The 22,603-nt window shown below is 36.3% G+C and overlaps 1 protein-coding gene across 8 annotated transcripts in view; it reads left to right on the top strand.

Annotated features, from left to right (window-relative positions):
- The first annotated feature begins 2,148 nt into the window (after window positions 1-2,148).
- Window positions 2,149-22,603, top strand: part of OPTN (optineurin) — a 49,096-nt gene continuing 28,641 nt past the window's right edge. For 4 of the 8 annotated variants that reach the window (XR_012482447.1, XM_074268632.1, XM_074268630.1 and 1 more), the window contains exons 1-5: window positions 2,151-2,331; window positions 14,279-14,452; window positions 15,070-15,272; window positions 18,261-18,440; window positions 21,694-21,767. Coding sequence is in view for 7 of the 8 variants with exons in the window: in XM_074268632.1 (XP_074124733.1) it covers window positions 14,287-14,452; window positions 15,070-15,272; window positions 18,261-18,440; window positions 21,694-21,767 (623 nt within the window). In the remaining variant the exon portion in view is untranslated. Of the gene's footprint in view, window positions 2,332-14,278; window positions 14,453-15,069; window positions 15,273-18,260; window positions 18,441-21,693; window positions 21,768-22,603 lie in introns of all 8 variants that reach the window. The other 4 variants (XM_074268631.1, XM_074268629.1, XM_074268627.1 and 1 more) reach the window with 2 other exon arrangements.

The raw sequence follows: 22,603 nt of genomic DNA, 5'->3' as shown, positions 1-22,603 counted from the left end.
ATTTTATTTAGTATTTTATTTTTCCCAGTTACATGTAAAAACAATTTTTAACATTCACTTAAAATTTTTTGATTTCTAAATTCTCACCTTCTTTCTTCCCTATCCATTCCCCTCCATTTAAAAGGCAAGCAATTCAATGAATCATACTTAAAAAAAACCCAAAAGAACTTTTTTTGTTATTCTTGTTTTTTTTCAGTCTTTTTCTTTTGCAACATGGCTAATTTGCAAATGTTTTGCATGCATATGCATGCAAACTCTTTTCTAGGAGAGGATAAAGAGAGAAGGGGCCATTTTGAGAAGAAAGGAAAGCTATGAAGAATCATATAAAAATTAAATTACTATTGGTTTCCAAAATTTAAAAAAAACAAATGTTAAATTTTATTTACTTGTGATTGAGAAAAAATGAAATAAATATTAAAGTACGGTATACCAGACTCTAGTCCTGTTATGACAGTTGGGATTGAGGAGTCAAGTCCACAGATATTTATTAAGCCCCCATTATATACTAGGCACTGCGCCAAACTGAGGACAGGAGAGAGGCAAAAAAATGATCCTGTTCTGAAGGAACTCACAGGCTAATAGTGAAGACAAGTTGCAGACAAGTATGTACAAACCAGAGATATGGAGGATAAATTGGAAATGGCCTCAGAGAAAAGGCCCTAAGGTTAAAGTGACCTGCATAAGAATTCTCGAAGAAGGTGAGACCGGTCTGAGACCTGAAGGAAGCCTTAGAGGCCGGGAGATGAGAGGGGAGAGGATTCCAGGCGTGGCTGTGTTCCATTCTCCGTCTGTCTGTCTCTGCATATATTTAACCCATACTATCACCAAGTCAGAGCTGATGTCCTCGCCACCTTACACACGCACCCTTAGGCTCCGTATTTTGAGAATGTTCTCCCCTCTAATGGCTTACCATCCCCAAAAAGCTTCCATGTTCAGCCACGTTTCATTCACCTAATAGCATCTGTAAAACAAAAATTGAGGCAGATGGCAGAGTACACAGCTTGGCGTCCTCCTAACTCTAGGACACCAGGAAACGGCCTTTCATGGGGGAGATTTTGACGTCTTAGCGAGTTTTCCAGAGGACCCCCCCCCCCTTACACACTTGGGGTGGAGCTGTAATTGAAAGTCCAACCAACCAAGGTTCACTTCTGGCGGAGAGGACGCCCTCCCAGACCTTCGCTGCAGCCTCGGGGAGCGTTACACTCCTAACTGCTTCGGCATTTCCCAGGCTTTCCCTGCCACCTCCCACTTTCATTCTTAGGACTTCTTCTGGACTCTGGAATGTTGAATGGTTCTTTAGCCCAGGACCCCAGAGCCAGTATGCCCGAGCTTTTCGCGGCCTCACGGATGGTTTTTCAGTCAGTAACGCTATTGTTGATCACGCCCTGGGACACGACCAGCATGGGGTTTGGGGTTTTGTTACTAACTCTGGTTTTGCTGAGAAGGGGAGATTGAGGATGGGCGTGGGAATTGAGGGGGACCATGCAGTGGGAAAGAGGAAAAAAATAAACATAAAAAACAAAATATCAAAATACTGTGCGCAAAATTCAATAGAGGACTGTTTTAAGCTTCTTGTACACTGTCATTACAGAATGGATTACTAATGATGAGGTCAGAAATTTATTCAAACAGGCTCCCGGACCAGGAGTCACGTATGTACATACGCACGCATGCATGCACGTGGACAAGGTCAGATTTGCAGGGGACTCCTCCTTGGGGAAAGGTGCTCTAGAAGGATCTCTAGTTCTTGCTTCCCTGTGACTTATATACGCTGGAGGAGCTGGATCTTTTTCCAGCATAGAGCGACTCCCTCTGGACCGCAGGGACCCTCACTCAGGCTGGGGGAGACCCGAGGAATCCCGGAGCCGCGTCAGGAAACCGAGAATGAATCGGCTGTCAGGGGAGGAAGGAGGGAAATGACGCACCGAAGAGGGGCGTGACACCCCGGAGCGGGCGGAGAGGGCGGGGCCTCTAGGCTGCACTTCGCGGGCGCCTCGGCTCAGCGCGGCTGCAGGGAAGGCAATGGGAGCCGAAGGGCCAGAGCTCGAGAGGAGGGTGGAAGAAGAGGGGGCGGAGGCGGTAGTGGGAAGAGCCGGGGAAATTCCCCAGGCGGGCGGGGGCGGGCTCCGGCCGGTCAGCTGAGCGGCTCGGGGCGGGGCCAGGAGGTTCACAACAGACGCTACTCCAGAAGCTCCCGGGTCCTCCCCCGCTGCCTGGCCAGCCGCGGGCCCGTGAGCGCTGTTTTTGGCCGGCTCCTAGCCCCGGGCGTCCTGGAATGGAGCCGAGGAATCTGTGACCGGCCTATCTGCCCGACTGATTGCCGCAGCGCCGGTAAGCCGAGAGAGGGGCAGGGCCGCCGGTACCCGCCCAAAAGGAGGACCTGGTTGGGGCTGTGCGCATCTGGGCGCTGCGAGTGCAGAGGGCCGCGGGGGGGAGCCGCGGGGTGGCGGGAGAGCGTGGAACTCTGTCCAAGGTCTAGGGTTCAAATCCCTTGCCCGCCGCTTCCTACGTCGTGATCTTGGCCTTGTCATTTCATGTGCCACGCTCAGGGTCCTCTCCTGTCCTGGGAGGGATGACCTTAGGTGACCTGTACGTTCAGACAGCCTAAAATTTCTGGAAAACGAAAGCCGAGGGGCGGGGCAGGCTCCGATGGAGGCCTCTCCCGGAGCGTGGAGCTCGCGGCCCTGCCCCTGCCCCTGCGCCCGCTCTCGGTGGCCACTCGGTGCCTGGAACCTCTCCGGGCGGGCCAGGAGGTGGGCGGGGACAAGGCCCCGCCCGCGGCCATGCTGGGGGCCGTCGGGCAGCCCTACGAGGCTGGACGCACGCCCTGGGACGCTTTGGCCGAACCCTAGAAACTGCTCCGGGATGGAAGCCCCTGCGAGTAAATACGTGCGCCCGGGAGAGGGAGCTCCCCCGGCAAATGGGATGTGCCTTTTCCGAAAGGGAGAGGGAAAGTAAAGCCCCGACCTGAGGGAAGGGGACGTAGAGGACTGTCCTGGAAGATCGGGAAGGGAGAGGCAGTGGGAGGGGCACTCACTCCGCCCCAAGTGTAGAGCCCGCTTCTGGGGACCTCGCTCCCTGTGGTTGTAAGGTCAAGTGCCTAAAGCCTGCCGCTTTAAAAGTGTCATCAGCATCCGAGTACTAAGCTGCGGAAAGCTAACGTGCTGCTGCGGCTTTGGGTGAACAGAGACCCTGGGGTGGAGTGAGGAGGAAAGCTAAAACTACGGGCCCGTCTGCAAGTCACCGCCGCGTTTGGGTTGTACTAGAAAGTTCTGACGGGGATGGTCAGGACCAGACTGCTGTCATGAGCCTGAATAAACAAAAGAATTAAAAAAAATTTTTTTTTGCGGCTCAGAAAACAATGATGGTATTCAGTTTGTCCTATGAAGATTCTTTGGTGTTTTCCTTGTAGAGGCTACTTTTGGTAAAAATCAAAAGAATTTCCCTTTCAGGCCACAAGTTAAAGAATTTATCACCAATTAAGTGAATCCACTTAAATAGAGAAATGAACGATTCAGGCATTTATAATTGTGCCAGACACTGTGTTGTGTGCTGGGAATACCAAGATCAAAAACTGAAACAAGAGCTGACATTCTGTACCAGAACAATAAGATGCACAGGCATGTGTGTGTGGTACTTTATCAAACAACCACAAAAAAGTGCTCCTCCGGAACCCTTCCTTAGAGAATATAGAAATACCTCGTGTCACTCACTTAGAGACTAGCTTTCTCTCTCTAGAGTGCAGATAGATCACTCCCACATATACATCTGCATATGTATACACATATACACACAAAATTTTCCCAAAATCAAGCTTTTGGAACCCCTGATATATTTTTTGCATATATTTTGAAATATATATATATATATGTATGTATGTATGTATATAAAAATAAGAGTGTGAGGAAGATCTATTGCCTGTCATAGAACTTTGATGAAATTAGAAGCACATGGTGAGATGGAAAGACAGTTTAATTTGGAGTCAGGGAACCCTCATGGGAATCCTGGCTGCTTTCTGATCTTTGGCAAGTTCCTTAACTTCTTTAGACCTGTTTTCTCATTTCTAAAATGAGAGAGTTAGACTAAATAGAATCTGAGGTCCCTTCTAGTTCTAAATCTAGGATCACTGTGGCTGGCAGCTGAGATTTGAAAGAAATGATTCTGAGGCAGAGGTGAAGGATTAGTACACTTCAAGGATGGATGGAGGTCAACTTGTATGAAAGTCTTAAAGCAGGAGATGGAAAGTCCTGAGTTAAGAAGATCAAGAAAGCCAGTTTGGCTGGACCATAGAATTTGTAGAGGGAAAATATGTCTCTATGTACATGTACACACACACACACACACATATATATATATATATATATATATATATATATATATATATATATATATATATATATATATATATATATATATATATATATACATATGTGTGTATATATATATTATATGTGTGTATGTATACACACACATACATACATACATACATACATACATAAACATATACCTGGAAAGTTAGGGGAAGTCCAAAAAATATATTTATTTCTAGCGGTGTTAGTGAATCATTGAAGTTTCTTGAGCAAATAACATTTTTCCCTACTAACTAGAGGAGGGACATTGTGTTCTAGGCTGGGTCTGACACAAGCCAATTTCTTGATAATTTGTTTAGGTTCAATTTTGGAACAAAATGAATACTTGTAGGTGATTCAATAGTTAACACTAGATTTATCGAGCATTGCTTCTTTGTCTAAGTTGCCCTTTGTGGTCAGCCAAGCATTAGAGAGCCCCTTGAGCTCTTCCTGAATGCTTGGTACTCACAAGATCAGGAGTGACTTCATCTCTACTCAGCCAGATATCCAAGATGGTCTCAGTAACTTTTAAGGAAAAATGAATACTGGAGGCAGAGATTAATGTGAAAGTTGAGAAGTAAAGGGAAAAAAGGAGAAACTCAAGGCAGGGAGGAAAATGAGACATTTTCAGTTGTCCAGAGTAAAGTAGAGTAAAGACCACCTGAGTGGAGAAGAGCCTTGATATAAGAGAGCCATGGTGGTAGAATAGACAAGACTTGGCAGCTGATTTATTGGATATGTTCAAGGTACTTGCTAGATGTTGTGAACAAAAGGAAAAACAAGTTTGTTTTTGCCCTCAAGGGCTTTTTATTGGAAATATTATCTCTACAGGCAACTTATTACCAAGTAAATTTTTGTTTGTTAAGGCAGTTGGGGTTAAGTCACTTGCTCTGGATCACACAGCTAGGAAGTGTTGTATCTGAGGTCACATTTGCACTCAGGCCCTCCTGACTTCAGGGCTGGTCCTATCCAGGGGCTGCCCTCTAATTTTTTCTTTTTAAGAGAAAAGCAATAACTTGATTTCTTGGAAGATGTTTGTTTCTATGTCATAGCCTGTACAATCCCTCCCTCCTTTCAAGAAGGTCTTTCTACTAATGGATACTAGCTATCTCTCCCCTTTCCTTCCCTCCCCAAACCCACCCCCCAATTTCAGATTTGTGGCCTTAAGCACCCAGTGGGTTTTTTGAAATTAATAAAGTAATAGTATGAATTTCTTCTTATATCCCAGTGGAAATAAGAATACATTTATTTGATTTTTTAAAAAATTCTGGCAGTGTTTACCATTTAACCAGAAAATATATTAAATATAACAAACATTTATTTTAAATATAAACATAAATAAATATTAAATATAATACATTATTATAATAAATGATCATCGTGATTTCTGTTTACTCCCCCTTAACTGTGGTCCCTAGCTCCTGCTTTCCCCATTCCAACTCATCTTTACCCAAGTGATATTAAAACCCAGGTATGACTGGAAAGCTTCTCTGTCTGCTTAGAGATCTCACTGGCTTGGAATGAATTACAACCTATTTTTTCACAATCAGGATCCAGCTTGCCTTTTTTTTACTTGCTCTGAATTACTTTGGAAGAACTGCATCCCAGTCAAACTGAGTTGCTTGCTTTTACACATGATATTCTATCTTCCACCTCCATCCTTTGTTACTATATGCCCAACATACCCTATCTCACCTCACTGTCTTACAATCTTTGACTCTCTTCAATTCTCAATTCCAGATTTATTATCCTATTCCTTCCAAAAATTTGTTTTTACTTGGTATAGATTTATATTTAGCTGTATCTCACTTTTCCTCCTCTTTAACTTGATTCCTTGAGTAGGACTGTTTCACTGTTTTCTTTGTATATTGTCAGAAACATTGCTGACATAATTGAAGATGCTTAATAAATTCTTTGAAGAATCTCAAAGTAATTGACAAAATGATAATTAAGCTTCTTCATGGATACCAAAGAGATAAGCTGGAACATTGGCTGGAAAACTTGCCCTAGAGCCAGGAAGATATTAGTTAAAATCAACCTCTCAGTTCTATGGATTTTAGTCTGCAGAACTCCCAATTAAAATATAATTGGAAAATGTTTTCAATAATAAATAAAAATACCAGAGAAAATAGATAATGCTAATTTGTGTGACCTCAGACCATATTTCCAGTAGAGTCTGAAGCTATTGGTCCAATCAACTAAACCCTGTCTCGGTCTTGATGCTTCAGTATATGGTTAAGTCATTCATTGTATACACGCACCATAGAGAAAATAAGAAATCAGATCAAAATGGATTAGAGGACTGGCCTTAGAGTCAAGTAGACCTGGTTTCAAGTACTGCCTCAGGCTTGCTATTCGACCTTAGGCAACTAAGTCACTTCAACCTTGAGGCAGCTGACTGTTTAGTTAGAAAGATTTGCATCAGGAGGAGTCGTCCTGTCTGGGGTTCTCAAACTATGGCCCTCGGGCCAGATGCGGCCCGTTGAGGATGTTTATGTGTCCCACTGGGTTATGGCAAATGGCAGAGGGGCAGAGACAAGAGTGTGAGCTTTTGTTTTTACTATAGTCCAGCCCTCCAACTGACTCCCTATTTAAAAAGTTTGAAGACCGACATATTAGAGTTCTCTACTGAGATGAATTCACAGATTTACACCAAAATAATATTAAATTAAAATTAAATGGTCCTTTTCCTAAATGAATTTTTAGTCAGTTTGACCTCCACTTGCCTTGAATATTTTTCTAAGAGTGGTGATAGATTCAGTTAATTGAACAAATGCATTCTGTTCTATTGTATTTTTATTTTGTTAAATATTTCCCAAGTACAGTTTTATCTAATTCCACAGGCACTGAAGGAATGTTGTGGTTCTGTGCACCTCTAGGAGTTTGTCACTTGTGTTTTATAGAAGGAAAATAGGAATAATATGTAGAAATCACAAAAAATTAGATTTCATCTCAAAATGAAGATTCTGCTGATGGATGGAACTATCCAGGAGTAGAAACAGTATCTGCTTTAAGAGGTAAAGAACTCATTATTTCTAGAAATAAACACAGTCTGTATGACACTTTGTCAGGATACTATAGAAGGTAGTTTTGGGATAGGTTGGAAGTTGGACTCTGAATTTCAAAAAAATTTATATTTTAAATTTAAAAATATTTAAATATTTTGCTTCAGTACTTCCAGAAGTTTTAATTAACTCTATATCAATGAAATCTTTGAATTATATACTTAAATAAATTAACTTTTAAGCCATTTTTGCTGAAAAAAGAAAGAAAGAAAGTTGAATTAGTTAACAAAATTAGGCCGCTATCCTATTGTAGTGGACAAAGTATTAGTGGAAATCCATGAACTTGTTTAAATATTTTAATAGATGTATCACATGGTTTTCTTTGTAATCCTTTGTATTTTGTTTTAGGCATTTTAAAAACATTATTCTGAGAAATAAGCTGCATTAGAGGCCCAAGGAGCCCAAGACACCAAAAGCTTGAGTCCCTGGGGTGGTGATTTTTAAGGTTCTTTTCAGTTCTAAATCCTACCAACTGTGGATTAACCCTCCATTAACTATAATATCAGAATTAGGAGCACCAAAGATCAGCACCTGTCTCCTTCCTTCATCCCAGGAAATTCCTTTAACCTCTGTGGTCCTGTTTCCTCTTTGGTAAGATAATAATAGCACTTGCTTCAAAAATATCTAATGAGATAATGTATGTGAAATATTTTGCAAACATTAAAGCACAATAAACATTACTTATCTTAGGAATGCCCATCATAGAACTTTAATGTTAAAATAAACATCTGTCCAGTCCAACCCCTTCGTTTTATTGCAGTTGAGGCCCCAGATTACTTTACACAGCTATAAGAAATTAGCCAGGGTAGATTTAAGACCCAAAATTGGTTCCCCATATTTCTAATTTGCCAATCACTATACTTTTTGTTAGGCTATGTTGTATCCCTAAGTACAAATACTGTGGCTTTTTTTTTTTGAATTAGATTAAATGTGAGCAGCCTGAATAGGCAACAGCATGGACTTTTTTTTTTTTTTTAATAGCTTTTTATTTGTAAGATATATGCATGGGTAATTTTTCAACACTGATCCTTGCAAAACCTGCTGTTTCAATTTTTCCCCTCCTTCCCCCCACCCCCTCCCTTAGATGGCAAGTAGTCAAAATACATGTTAAAAATGTTATATTAAAAAAATTTTTTTAAAATGTTATATTTAACATTTATTGGACTACTTGCCATCTAGGGGAGGGGGTGGGGGAAGGAGGGGAAAAGTTGGAACAGAAGGTTTTGTTACTGTCAATGCTGAAATGCCCATGCCCATGCATATATCTTGTAAATAAAAAGCTATAATAAAAAAGTATTTGTTAAATACAATATATGTGTACATATTTATAGTTATCTTGCTGCACAAGAAAAATCAAATCTAGAAAGAAGATACAAAAACCTGAGAAGGAAAACAAAAATGCAAGCAAATAATTACAGAAAGAGTGGCAATGCTATGTTGTAGTCCATACTTGTTTCCCATAGTTCTCTTTCTGGGTGTAGCTAATTCTCTTCATTACTGAACAATTGGAACTGGTTTGAATCATCTCATTATTGAAGAGAGCCACATCTGTCAGAATTGATCATCGTATAATCCCATTGTTATGGTATATAATGATCTCCTGGTTCTGCTCATTTCACTTAGTATCAGTTCATGTAAGTCTCTCCAACCTTCCTGAAATCATCCTGTTGGTCATTTCTTACAGAACAGTAATATTCCATAACATTTATATACCACAATTTATTAAGCCATTCTCCAATTTATGGGCATCCACTCAGTTTCTAATTTTTTGCCACTACAAAAAAGGCTGCCAAAAACATTTTTGCACATGTTGATCCCTTTCCCATCTTTAATATCTTTTTGGCATATAAGCCCAGTAGAAATACTGCTGGGTCAAAGAGTTTTCACAGTTTGACTTTTTGACTTGTTGAGCATAGTTCCAAATTGCTCTCCGAATGGCTGGGTTCATTCACAATTCCACCAACAATGTATCAGTGTCCCAGTTTTCCCACATCCCCTCCAACATCTTTTCCTGTCACCTTAGCCAATCTGAAAGGTAAACGGCAAAGGCTTTAAAGAGAAATTAATGGAATGGAGAAGGAGGTAATAGAGGGGCATGCAGATTGATGAGAATGGCATAGAGAGAACAACACACACATACATACACACACAGATGAAAGATTATAAAAGTCTTTTAAATTCAGATAGAATTAGGAGGGCAAGGGGAAAGGGTGGGGAGAATGGACAAAAGAGGGATTTTTAGGTGGGAATAGGTTAATAGGGATAGGTAGGGGTAGAAATAAAGCAGAGTAGTCAGGACGGCTAAAAAATGAGGTACATAACAAATATAAAATAAAGATCAGCAGTGCAATTTACTGTGTAAAAAAGAAAGGGTAGTAATCATGATCTCAGAGAAAGTTAAAGCTAAAATAGATTAAACAGAAGAGAAATTGGTATATTACTGTGTGTCAACCATATTTTATCAATGTTTTTAGGTTCTTTAGACAATATGAAGTTGGAATATTGCTATGATAGAAATGATAGAAAAATATGGAAAAACTTGTATTTATAAAAGATGTTATCCACTTTCTAAGAAACAAAGGAAAAACAAGCATTATATGGTCTTACATAGATCTATATGAACATGTGATTAGAGATACCTATATGTAAATTCTTGTATGTCTGTGTGTGTGTTTATATATCTGGACTTAATTGTAATCCTAGGGAGGAGAAAAAAAGGAGAAAAAAGAATAAAGTAAAAAGTGCACAGCAGAGAATAAATAAACCTACTAAGAAGCAAAGAAAAGATGGACAGCTCTGAACGTAATATGTAGGATTTATTATATAGAGTTTCCTCAAATGGAAATTTATTGCTTTACATTTTGACTCCTCTTATGTTCTGTTGTGCACATAGCACATGAAAATTCATTTTTCTTTTTCCTTTTTGTATTCAAGTTTAAGCTTAAAAAAAACTGAAAAACTTAGAAAAAAGTTAACTTAAAAATGTTAAATCTAAAATAAATTTAAATGATTAATATGGAAATGTTTTACATAATTGCACATACATAATAACCAATTGATTACTTTGAGGGGAGGGGAGAGGAAGAGAGGAAGGAAAGGATAGAATTTGGAACTCAAAACTTTTAATAAAAATGTTTTTGAAAATTGGAGAGAAAAAAGAATTTAAGCTTTAACATAGTTTTACCTAGAAGAAATATGTTCAAAGGTATAGGTGGGAAGATTGAACAAATACAGGAATGAGGGGAAGGTGTTTTCCTAAAAAAATTTTCATATTTTTTCCTGGAATACGAGTGGGGATTGAAAACTCTTAAAGGGATAGGAGGATTGATCTTTCACATGTAGAGTTTTAATCAGTAAGCCAACCTTCAAGGGAGAAGAATCTTAGAAAATGCTACCTCTGTTGGTTCCTCCAGTCTCAAAAGATTTCCATTTGTTTTTACTGTATCATCCCAGTACTTTTCCTACGTTTTGGCTTTAGAGGTTGTTTGCCCAGCTTTCATGAATATTAAAACTTTCTCACTAGCCTTTTCCTGAACATCTTGAATCCATTCTAACCTTTTGACATCGAAGGAGGAAGGATATAGAAATAGTTTAGATGCAATGGAAAACGTAAATGGGCAGTTTCTCAGAAAGGAGGTGAGTGGCAAGGGGCAATAGTGTTTACATTTAAATGTTTGCAGTAAAGCAGTAGATTTAAACATCCACATATTACCAAATGCTAAAGTTCTTGATCATTTTCCACTTAATCATTTGTCTGCTTCATTAATAGTCACTCAATCTTACTCCCTCAAATAAACTCAAAATAGTTTATTTTTTAAAGAGAGAAACTTAAAGACTGAGCAAATTGTAGAAAGGCAGGGAATGTTTTGTGGAGTAAATTTCATCTGAGATGGCCCTTAGTTTCAGAAACAACTTTAATGAAAAGAGATGTTTGTTATTTCTAGTCTAATATGCCGAAACTGAGTTACAGACAGTTTAAATTATTTGCTCCACAATTTACTATTTAGACTTGTAGATTTTTGCTTTTTTTGTTTTTATCTCAGGGAATAGGTACCAATAAAGAAAGCCAAGGAAAACTCCAGCATATTCACCCATCCACTTTGATAAATTTATAAAATATATAAACAATCCATCTATAAAACTTTGAAGTTAAGGAAATTCCATTGATACTTCCATATCTGAGAAGTTTCTCTCTATATCTTGAGAAACTTTTTCATTTTTTAAATCTGTTTTTCTATTTTGTAACTTGTTGAAGGCTTAGGCATGCAATACTGTCTTTACAGAAGTAAAATAGAACTTAAACCAAAGAAGTTAAAATATCACAAGTAAATATAAAATGGGGGCACATCAGTTTAGGAATCTGAATGGTAAAATTTGGTTTGGTAATGTTTACTAAGATCCAGATGTGAACAATTATTATTGTGTGCTGTACGGCTATACCAAATCAGTAGTTTTCTCATATTTGCTACTTCTTGTTTCCTAATGCTATTTCTAACTTACTGGTGTGTGTTTGTTTGTTTTCTCTGCCCCACTGTGTATACAGTGTTTGGAACTTCATTTAATTTACTTATTAAAAGGAAGATTAACATTTTTTATTTTTAAGACCATTTAGGATGTAAAGATGGCTTTCCCTCTGATCTCAGAAATGAAAATACCATGGAAAAAGGAAAGTTTTGGAAGAAAAAATAATTGCCTTTTAAAAAATTTTATGTTAAGGAGTAAATATTGAAATTTTTCTGTATTTATGGGAATTTTATAATCTAGTGCTTGAATGTGGGAAGAACTTGTTTTCAGTTTTTTTTTTTTTAATAAATATAAATAAGGCCTTTAATTTCTTAGTGCAAAACTGTTTTTTATTCATGACATGTATTTAGAAAAGTTAAAAGGTGAATAGAGAACTTAATGCTTTGCTAAATACCAACATAAAAATATGCTATTATAATCTAGTCAGTTTCAAAGTAATTCTGCAAAGAAACTGCAAAGGAATCTCCAATTACAAGTAAACATGGTTTTCAACACTCATTTTTCTAAGATTTTGAGTTCCGATTTTTTTTTTTCCTCTCTCTCCCTCTCTTACCTTCCCCCTCCCCAAGACAGCAAGCAAACTAATATAGGGTTATATATGGAGAATCAATTTTTAACATTTCCAAATGACTCATGTTGGGAAAGAAAATCAGAACAAAAGAGAAAAACCACAAAAACAACAATAATAACAAAAACAAGAACTTTTTTTTTCTTAAACGGTAAAGATAGTTATGCTTCAGTCCACATTCAGTCTCCATAGTTCTTTCTCTGGATACAAATGGTATTTTCTATCCCAAGTTTATTGGAATTGTCTTGGATCACTGTATTGCTGAAAAGAGCTAAGTCTATCGTAATTGATCATCTTAGTCTTACTGCTACTGTGTATATCGTGTATTCCTAATTCTGCTCACTTCACTCAGCATCAATCAGTTCATGTAAGTCTTTCCAAGATTTTCTGAAATCACCCTGCTTATCATTTCTTATAGAACAATCTTATTTCATTACATTCACATACCATAACTTATTCATTCATTCCTCAATAGATGGGCATCCTTATAATTTTCTGTAATGTTCGGGCTAGCTTTCTGGAGGTCCTCCAGAAAAGGGCCTTGGTCTCAGCAGGATAGTCACCATGAGGATGGACAAGAATAGAGTCCCGTCTTTATTGTCTTCTTCACAGTCTGTGTGTCATAGTCTGACCTAATCTCAGTCGGACTCAGTCTCCTCCAGCAGTCTGGCAGTCTCAACCAGTCTCAATCTGAGTCTGACTTTGTCTCCAGTTCTCTCAGCCCTTAAAAACCCTATTACAATTACATCATTACAGTATACTGAGTATAAGCCAATCTAGAGTGGTTATATCATATCAAACTAAAGTGATTATATCGTTATATCATACTAGATATATGTGAACTAGAGAACTATTATCTCATCAATTCCACTGAGTTACCACTTTGTTTCATGTATACTTCTAAAGAATTCTGGCCCTCTACAATTTTCAGTTCCTTCAGGTTTTTGGCCACTACAAAAAGTTTCTATAAACTTTTTTGCGCATATTGCCCTCTTTTTTAGCTCTCTTTGGAATACAGACCTTGTAGTGGCACTGGATCAAAAGATATGCATGGTTTGATAGCCCTTTGGGCACTGTTCTACAGAATGGCTGGATCAAGAACCTTATTCACTAATATGTGGTTCATTTTTATGTAAGGTGCCATGCACTACTGAAAAAAAAGTATATTCTTTTCTATCCCATTCAATTTTCTCCAAAGGTCTTATCACACCTAACTTTTCTAAAATGCTATTCACTTCCTTAACTTCTTGTTTATTTTGTGGTTAAATTTATCTAATTTTGATAGAGGGAAGTTAAGATCCCTCATTAGAATAGTTTTGCTGTCTATTTTTTCTTGCAACTCATAACTTCTCCTAGGAATTTGGGTGCTATACCACTTTGCAGATATGTTTGGTATTCATGTTATTTTATTATTTATGGTACCCTTCAGCAAGATGTAGTTTCTTTTCTTATCTCTTTTAATTAGATCTATTTTTGTTTTTGCTTGATCTGAGATTAAGCTACCCTTGCTTTTTTTTTTTTTACTTCAGCTGAAGCATAATAAATTCTGCTCTAGCTTTTTAACTTTACTCTGTATGTATCTCACTTCTTCAAATATATTTCTTATAAACAATATATTGTAGAATTCTGGTTTTAATTCATTTTTCTATCCACTTCTGTTTTATGGGAAAAAGAATCTGGATTTTTTTTCCCCTTGAGGCAATTGGGGTTAAGTGACTTGGCCAGGGTCACACAAAGAATCTGTATTTTTTATTGTGGTTGTCTTGTAAAAGCAGCTACAATGTCCCACCAATCACTGAGTGACTCAGCTGAAAATGAGGATTGCTCTAAGGAAAGTACAGGAAATGGACCACAGAATTTGGCTCATCCAGACCTGGATACATTCACTCCAGAGGAGATGCTGAAACAGATGAAGGAGCTCCTTATTGAGAACCATCAGTTAAAAGGTAAAAATGATAACTGGCCTCCAAATTTATTTTTATTTCTCATGTTTCCCTGTATAGTTTGTGAACTATTATAAAGCCCTAGGAATTGGATATTTTTATAGTCTGCTTTCTCTGTTTCCCTGGAGATAAATGTGTGTTAGCATTTGGCTTTTGACAGGGTTAGACTTCTCTATTGTTTAATATTAGGTCAGAATCAAGAATATTAATATATAGCACATTTACAAAAAAATTTTAAACAAGATATTTAAAGGAGGGTACTTCTAAATAAATTCTTTCTTTTAAAGAAGGAAAACCTTGTATTATCTCTTTTCTAGAAAGGTCTAGGGATCTAATCTAGGATTCCTGAACCAATTCTTTATCTACTATATATATCTCATATTCATATTGGGGTCCCATAATTTAGTGTTCCTGAAGCTTTAAAAACTGAGATGCCTATTCTATCTTTTTACCCAGTCATTAAGATTTTTTTCTTGATATCCATTGAACCTAAGTTGATTTTTTTATATCCAGGTAACAAAGTTATCTATGGAGAAATTTAATTGGGTGCTTTTACTCTTCAAATCACTATATTAGTTTACTTCTTGTCAACTGATACCTGCATTATGAATTGTATACAGAGGCCATGAAGCTAAATAACCAAACTATGAAGGGACGATTTGAAGAGCTCTCAGCCTGGACGGAAAAACAAAAGGAAGAGCGTCAGTGTTTTGAGCTGAAGTTCAAAGAAGTCAAAGAGAGCTTGTTATCTTTGAGTAATGAAAATGAAAATCTGAAAGCAGAAATTGAAAACCTTAAAGTGAAAAAAGAAAGATCTTTTAAGGTAAGCAAAATATATTCATTTCTAAAATTTTATATATTTTTTAAAAAAACTTTTACTGTAACAGAATCTGATCTGTATTCTAATGGTAATTAGAATTTTTGGTAATTCTGGTTGTGCTGGGATTAACTTTTGTATTGTTTATGCAGAAAAGTTTTCTGGAGAAAATTTGTGGTGTAAACAAAATAATGGGGAGCATATTTAATCTCTTTTAGGGAATGTTTTTAAACACTTGTATACAAGTGAGTATCATCTCTCAATAACAAGTAAGGCTTAATGACCAGACGCCTAGACCTCTGGATCTTGTAGCTTCTCTAGGAAGCTAGTCTACTGTTTGAGATCTAGAGTTCTGAGCTGCAGTAAGGCTAAAGTAAATCTCAAATGGGATCTTCACATGACCAAGGAAGGGTGAGATAGTCCAGGTGAGAAAAGGAGCCAGTCAGAGTTTCCTGCAGATCAGCAGTTGGGGTTGAGCCTAGGAGTGCCATTATACATACAAAACAGAAGAACTTGGGAATAGCTGTATCTTGAAAATAGACAAACAAAAAAACTTTTTTCTGTTCCATCTAGGACATGAAAGAATTTTTAAAATTAGGTTTTCTTAAATATGATTATTGTGTGATTATTCTCTTTTCTGAGATTTTTTTCCCCAAAATCTAAAAGATAAATTAATTTTTAAGAAGTCTGCAAGCATTAAAAAAAAGATAACTTTTTCAGTATAACTAGTTTCCTTGTTAATCCTGTATATTTTATTTTATGCATTTTAAAACATTATTCTGAGGAGTCCATAGAATTCACACTGCCAAAGGAGTCCATGACACAAAACAGAATATTTCTCCCAATAGAGATTAAAGTACTAAGTTGGGATAAACTTCAATTAAATGGGGCAAGTGAGTTCATGTTTATATTTATACCTTTACTATAAATTTGATCAGCTACTATTATGGAAGGAGCATCGAATGAATGAGAGAGAATTAAGAAAAGGGAATGTTGAGAGAACAGAAGAAGGGATGGAAGCTTAAGTATTACACGTGATAACAAGGATCATACACTTAGTACTGGAAGGGACTTTAGAAGTCACTTATGGAGGAGAGAAACAAGGCCCAGAGAGGTCACCTGACATGCTCAGAGATCCCACAGGCAGGAAGAGGCAGAGCTGGCATCTTGTGGAAAAGCTGATGGATAAATGGCCTGTCCCCAGACAAAGACCAAGTAAGTCCCTCTGTAGTGTCTCCGAAGCACACCTGATGGTGACTCAGCAGAAAGCGCGTTTAGGCACCTGATAATTTAGCCCTTTGGTTTGTTACTACTCCCTTGGAGTTTGTCAGAAGCTACATCTGTGGAAGGTAAAGAGGAAATGGCACGTTCACCCGGAGAATATGAACGACACAGGAATATATTGTTTTAGAAGATAAATTTTATCTTTCTCTTTTAGCCTTAAGGGAGCTGACAGTTGGCTTTAGCTTGCTGTGAGCCAATCACATTGTAGTCTGAGAGGGAAGATTCCAGAAACAGTTAGTCTGTTTGGGCAGTTGCCCACAAGTTTCAAGGGAGTCCTTGAATTGAGGGATATTGAGATCAGAAGCTAGGGCCTGCATGGCTTCTTCCAAAACAGGAAGCTAACTGAAATGAGCTACAAGGAGGACTCAGTAGTGAGGTGCTAGTTTCCTTGGGAGAGTAACTGCTCATATCATCTTTGTTTCTACTCTGTCATCTTTTTCTTCCTCCAAACCTTGCTTTCCAGCTCCATTTTCTCCATCCTTTGGCCTAAATTTCTCTTTCATAAAGTACTTCCCTTAAGTATTAATTAGTAAGGCAATCCTCTCCATCTTGCTGTTCTTTGCTTCAACCTTTTGACCTCAATTAAAGCTTTCAGGCCCTTAATAGCTTGAGGTTTTGATTGCCCCATGAAGTTTCACTGGATAACATTAAAATTATCAGAAAGCATTTACATCCCTAAATGCATACTCCTTAGCCTAGCTTAGAGAATTAGGCAGTTATATAAAATTGTTCCTACCTTATAATTAGACTTCCATAGTCTTTTAAGGATTTTAAAAAGGATTTGTTTTTAAGAATTTAAATTCCAAGATCAAAATATACATAAGACATAAATATACAAAAGAAATATTAAAACAACACATGATGGATCAGACAACTACAACATTTTGAAACAACATGTATATATCCTTAGTTGTTACTTCGTGCAGGACTTTGGCATGCAAAGATTTGTTTTGGTTAAGTTTAGATAGTTGTTTTTTGTTTTTTTGTTTTTAACTGTCAAATAATCTTACACTTTACCTTAATAGGAATATCAATGATTGAATTTGGGGGTAGGGAGAGAACTGGCATAGTAAACTATGGTCTTTTTAATTGGATGTGATGAGTTAGTGCCTACATATGATGACAGCTTCTGCTTTTCTGGAACTAGATTAGATTATAATTTTTTTGAAGGCAAAATTTATTTTTCATTTTTCATCATATGAACAATAAAAAGATATTTGGTTTAGAATTAAAATTTGAATTGAAAATTGGGAATATTTCCATAAGTTCCGTTTTCCAGCATAACTTCTATCCAATTAATTTCCAAAGTCATAGATTGTAAAGTTAAGAGGAATCTTAGGATTATTTGCTTTACAAATAAGAAAACTGAGGCCCAACTAGGTTAAATGAATTGCCCATGGCTACAAATATAGTAAGTGGCAGAGCTAGGATTTGAACCCAGCTTTCCCTGATTCTAGATATATTGTTCTTTCTTTTATGTCACTCTGGACTGTCAGCCTTTTTTTATTCTGAGCATAAAATGGTTTCCATCTTCCTATATTTGAAAAATAATAAAGTACTATAGTACTTTTTCAAATTGCCAAATGAAAGTCAAGATTTCTAATTAGAGGGATGGTCTGCAAAATGCTTTAATGCTTGAAATGCATCAAATTTGATGTTTTGTTTTTTGTTCTGTTTGCTAATTTGCATAGTGTAACTTGCCATTTTCAGGATATCACTGGAGAGTCCAGAATTCCCAGGACAGTAACAGACCAAGAAATGGAGCAACTTAAAACACAAGTGACTCGTCTACAAGCTGAAAAGGCAGATTTACTTGGCATTGTATCAGAATTACAGCTCAAGTTGAACACAGGATCTTCTGAAGATTCATTTGTTGAAATTAGAATGGCTGTAAGTTATAAAATCCTGCCAGTTACAAATAAATTATCTTGTAACTTTTTCTTTCTGATAATGGGAAGATAAATGATGTCTCTTTCAGGTGGTATAAGATATTTTAAGTACTGCCTGCTTGAAGTGAGGAATTCCTTTAAAAAAAATCTAAAAAACTTGAGATATTGGTTGCTTTTCAAAACAAAAATTAGTTTGTTTTTAAATTATGAGCAAAGAAACATTCTATAATTGAATTAAAATGAATACATTACATTAAAAATTATTCTGATTTGCATTATTGACTACAAAATAGATAATTTTGATTATATTAAGTTAAAATTTTTGTACAAACAAAACTAATGCAGATAAGATTAGAAGGAAAGCAATAAATTGGGGAAACATTTTTACATCCAAAGGTTCTGATAAAGGCCTCATTTCTAAAATGTATAGAGAATTGATTCAAATTTATAAGAATTCAAGCCATTCTCCAATTGATAAATGGTCAAAGAATATGAACAGACAATTTTCAGATGAAGAAATTGAAACTATTTCTAGTCATATGAAAAGGTGCTCCAAATCACTATTGATCAGAGAAATGCAAATTAAGACAGCTCTGAGATACCACTACATACCTCTCAGATTGGTGAAGATGACAGGAAAAGATAATGACGAATGTTGGATGGGATGTGGGAAAACTGGGACACTGATACATTCTTGGTGGAACTGTGAACAGATCCAACAATTCTGGAGAGCAATTTGAAACTGTGCTCAAAAAGTTATCAAACTTTGACCCAGCAGTGTTTCTACTGGGATTATAACCCAAAGAGATCTTAAAGGAAGGAAAGGGACCCACATGTGCAAAAATGTTTGTAACAACCCTTTCTGTAAAGGCAAGAAACTGGAAACTGAATGGATGCCCATCAATTGGAGAATGGCTGAATAAAAACTATAGTATAAATGGAATATTACTGTTTTGTAAGAAACGACCAGCAGAATGATTTCAGAGAGGCCTGGAGAGACTTACATGAACTGAGGCTAAGTGAAATGAATAAAACCAGGAGATCATTATATACTTCAACAACAATACTATATGAGGATCAATTCTGATGTACATGGCTCTCTTCAACAATGAGATGATTCAAACCAGTTCCCATTGTTCAGTGATTAAGAAAGCCATCTACACCCAGAGAGAGGACTTGTAGGAATTGAGTATGGTTCACAACGTAGCATTTTCACTCCTTTTGTTGTTTGCTTGCATCTCATTTTGCTTCTCTCTTTTTTTTCTTGTGCATACGATAATTGTATAAATATGTACACATATATTGGATTTAACATATATTTCTACCATGTTTAATATATATTGGACTACTTGCCATCTAAGGGAGAATATGTAGAAAGGGGAGGAAAATTGGAACAAAGGGTTTTGCAAGGGCTAATGTTGAAAAATTGTGCATGCATAATTTTAATAGCTTTTTATTGACAAAATATATGCATGCGTAATTTTTCAGTATTGGCCCTTGCAAAATCTTCTGTTCCAACTTTTCCCCTCCTTCCTTTCACCCCCTCCCCTAGGTGGCAGGTAGTCCTATACATATTAAATATGTTAAAGTACATGTTAAATACAATATATGTATACATATTTATACAGTTGTCTTGCTATACAAGAAAAATCAGATTTAGAAAGAAGGTAAAAATAACCTGTGAAGAAAAACAAAAATTATGTTTTTATTTTGAAAAATAAAAAGGTTTTAATTAAAAAAAAAAAAAAAAAGAATTATTCTGATTTGATCCTAAGTCTGGGCAGCAGAATGGTATTGGATGTTTATTTAATAGATGATCTTTAGCTAGTCTCATCAAACTGGGATTTATGTGGTGTCCCAAAATTAAATATTAAATATACTATCAGATATTGCATATCTGACACATTTTTCCCTCTAAATTTTTTTGGGGAACAGCAAAATAGGAAGAATAAACTTTGTGTGAGCTTCTGCTTTATATGGCTATGTGAGACTGAATGATGGATCTAAAAGATCCTCAAGAGAATAGATTCATTATCTTAACTATCTTTTCTAAGACAATGTTAATATATTTTATTTTTATTTTTTATAATTGCTTTTTATTTTTCCAAATGAATATAAAGATAGTTTCCAACATTCACCTTTGCAATACCTTGTGTTTGAAAATTTTCCTCCCTTCTTCCCCCCCTTCCTCCACCCTTAGACAGCAAGCAATCCACTATAGGTTGAACATGTTAATGTCTTTTAAAGGAAAAAAGAAAATATTTTTCTAACTCTTTAGAAGTAAAGTATGTGGGTAAATGTAAAAAGAAAAAAAATGAAGGGAAAAAGAAAACCATCTGTGATCCAAAGAACCAGTAATTTTGATTGCAACCCAAAACCCATTATAATGCCTGACAATTTTTTTTCCTTTGGTTAGATTAATTTAAAAGTAAACTAAGCAGGCAGCAAATAAAGTGTAGTAAGTACTCTTTGAAAATGACTTAACGGTAATTAATACATCGAAGCCATCCTAATTCAAATGATTTATAGCCATAAAATTAAAGAGATTTTATAACTCTCCACTTGAAAACAAAGTTAAAACCTTGTCTATTCCCTTTTTACAAGTTACTAAAAGTTCTTAAAAGCTAATGGGTTTTTCTGAAGAGCTCTGTTTGCTGCAAAAATTTGACAAATTCAAAAAACCCATCTACTACATCAGAAGTTCTCAAATGAAATTCCTTCTTTTGAAGCTCTTGATTAGTAAGATACCTTTCTCACAAGTGAATAATTTAGTAATATAGTCACTCATAGCTAAAATAAAAAAAAATTTTTCTTGTTTCACTGAATTGGAAATAAGCTTAATAATCTAAAAGACCTCATGCAATAAAATTAACTTATAGCCATCTTAATCTTTTTTGGAAGATTTTTTTTTCCATTGGGCACATTATAATGTAAATGTATTTTAATATCAGTGTATATTCTTAGTATTCACTGGGCCCTAAAGATCATATAGCTCATAATACATATCTAACTAGAACCATCTTGGCAAATATATATTATATTCTGTTAACATTACCTGGTAAAAAGTCTTTGTCCTCCACTTTGGCTACAGTAATTTCCATCCATCCATCCAATTGAATATCTTTAAAATTCTTGCTTTATTTGTTTAACATTTCTTTTTGATAGCTGTTAATTATTTATCTGTTCAGCATATCTCATTGATATGTTAATTATTAAGACTGTCTACCTTTTTATTTTATTTTTTAATTTCCCAGGAAGGAGATGAGACAGGAGCCCTAAAAGAAATCAAGAATGGTCCTGGGTTAATAACACCTGATCCTATTGACAAGTAAGTAGAATAAAGACTAGTTACTTTAAAATATACCCCCCAAAAAATTATATTGAGAAACCTTTTAATTATCTTGACTTTATCCTCTGGTGGGCTGCAATGTAACTTTTCACAGACTTAAACTACTGATTCTTGAAAAATGTTGTGTTTCAATGTAATAACTATAATAGCAAAAATGAATTAAAACCATAATGGTACTTAGTATTTTCTCAAAGACCAATTAATGTATGTAAAAGAGAGAGGAGTAGGTATTTTATGTTCCTCAGACTAGAAGAAAAAGTATAAAAGGTGAATCAACTCACTTTCAATCAATAAGTCTTTGTAAAAATTGGAGTAGAATCTGTGTCTCCTGATATCTAGACCAATGAATTCTTCAATATCTGAAAAGACTGCCTTTTTAATATAATCTTAAGATTTGCCTCTTCCTATCCTTCACTTATTCTGCTCACATGGTAGGATGACTAAGGACTTTATAATCTTGTGCCTGAATGAGTTGCCTGCATAAGCTTGAGAAGCACCTAAGTTAGTGGAAGGAATGATGGATTCAGAGATAAGACACCTTGAGTTTGAATCCTGGTTATAACATTTAATAGCTGTTGACCATGGGGAAGTCACTTTACCTAAATGTCCTTGTCTATAAAATAGAAATAATAATATTTACCCTTATAAGATTGTTCTGACAGAAGTATTTTTAAACATTGAAATGACACATAAATACAAGTTGGGACTAGATTATATATGGGGGATATGGGAACATTTTGGGCAGCTAGGTGGTGCAGTTGATAAGGGTGCTGGTCCTAGAGTCAGGAAAACTCATCTTTCTGAGTTCAAATTTA

The sequence above is a fragment of the Sminthopsis crassicaudata genome, chromosome 5 (genome assembly GCF_048593235.1).
Source record: "Sminthopsis crassicaudata isolate SCR6 chromosome 5, ASM4859323v1, whole genome shotgun sequence".
NCBI lineage: Eukaryota > Metazoa > Chordata > Mammalia > Dasyuromorphia > Dasyuridae > Sminthopsis > Sminthopsis crassicaudata.
The sequence above is the reverse complement of the archived record's forward strand: the minus strand, read 5'-3'. Positions and strand labels throughout refer to the sequence as shown.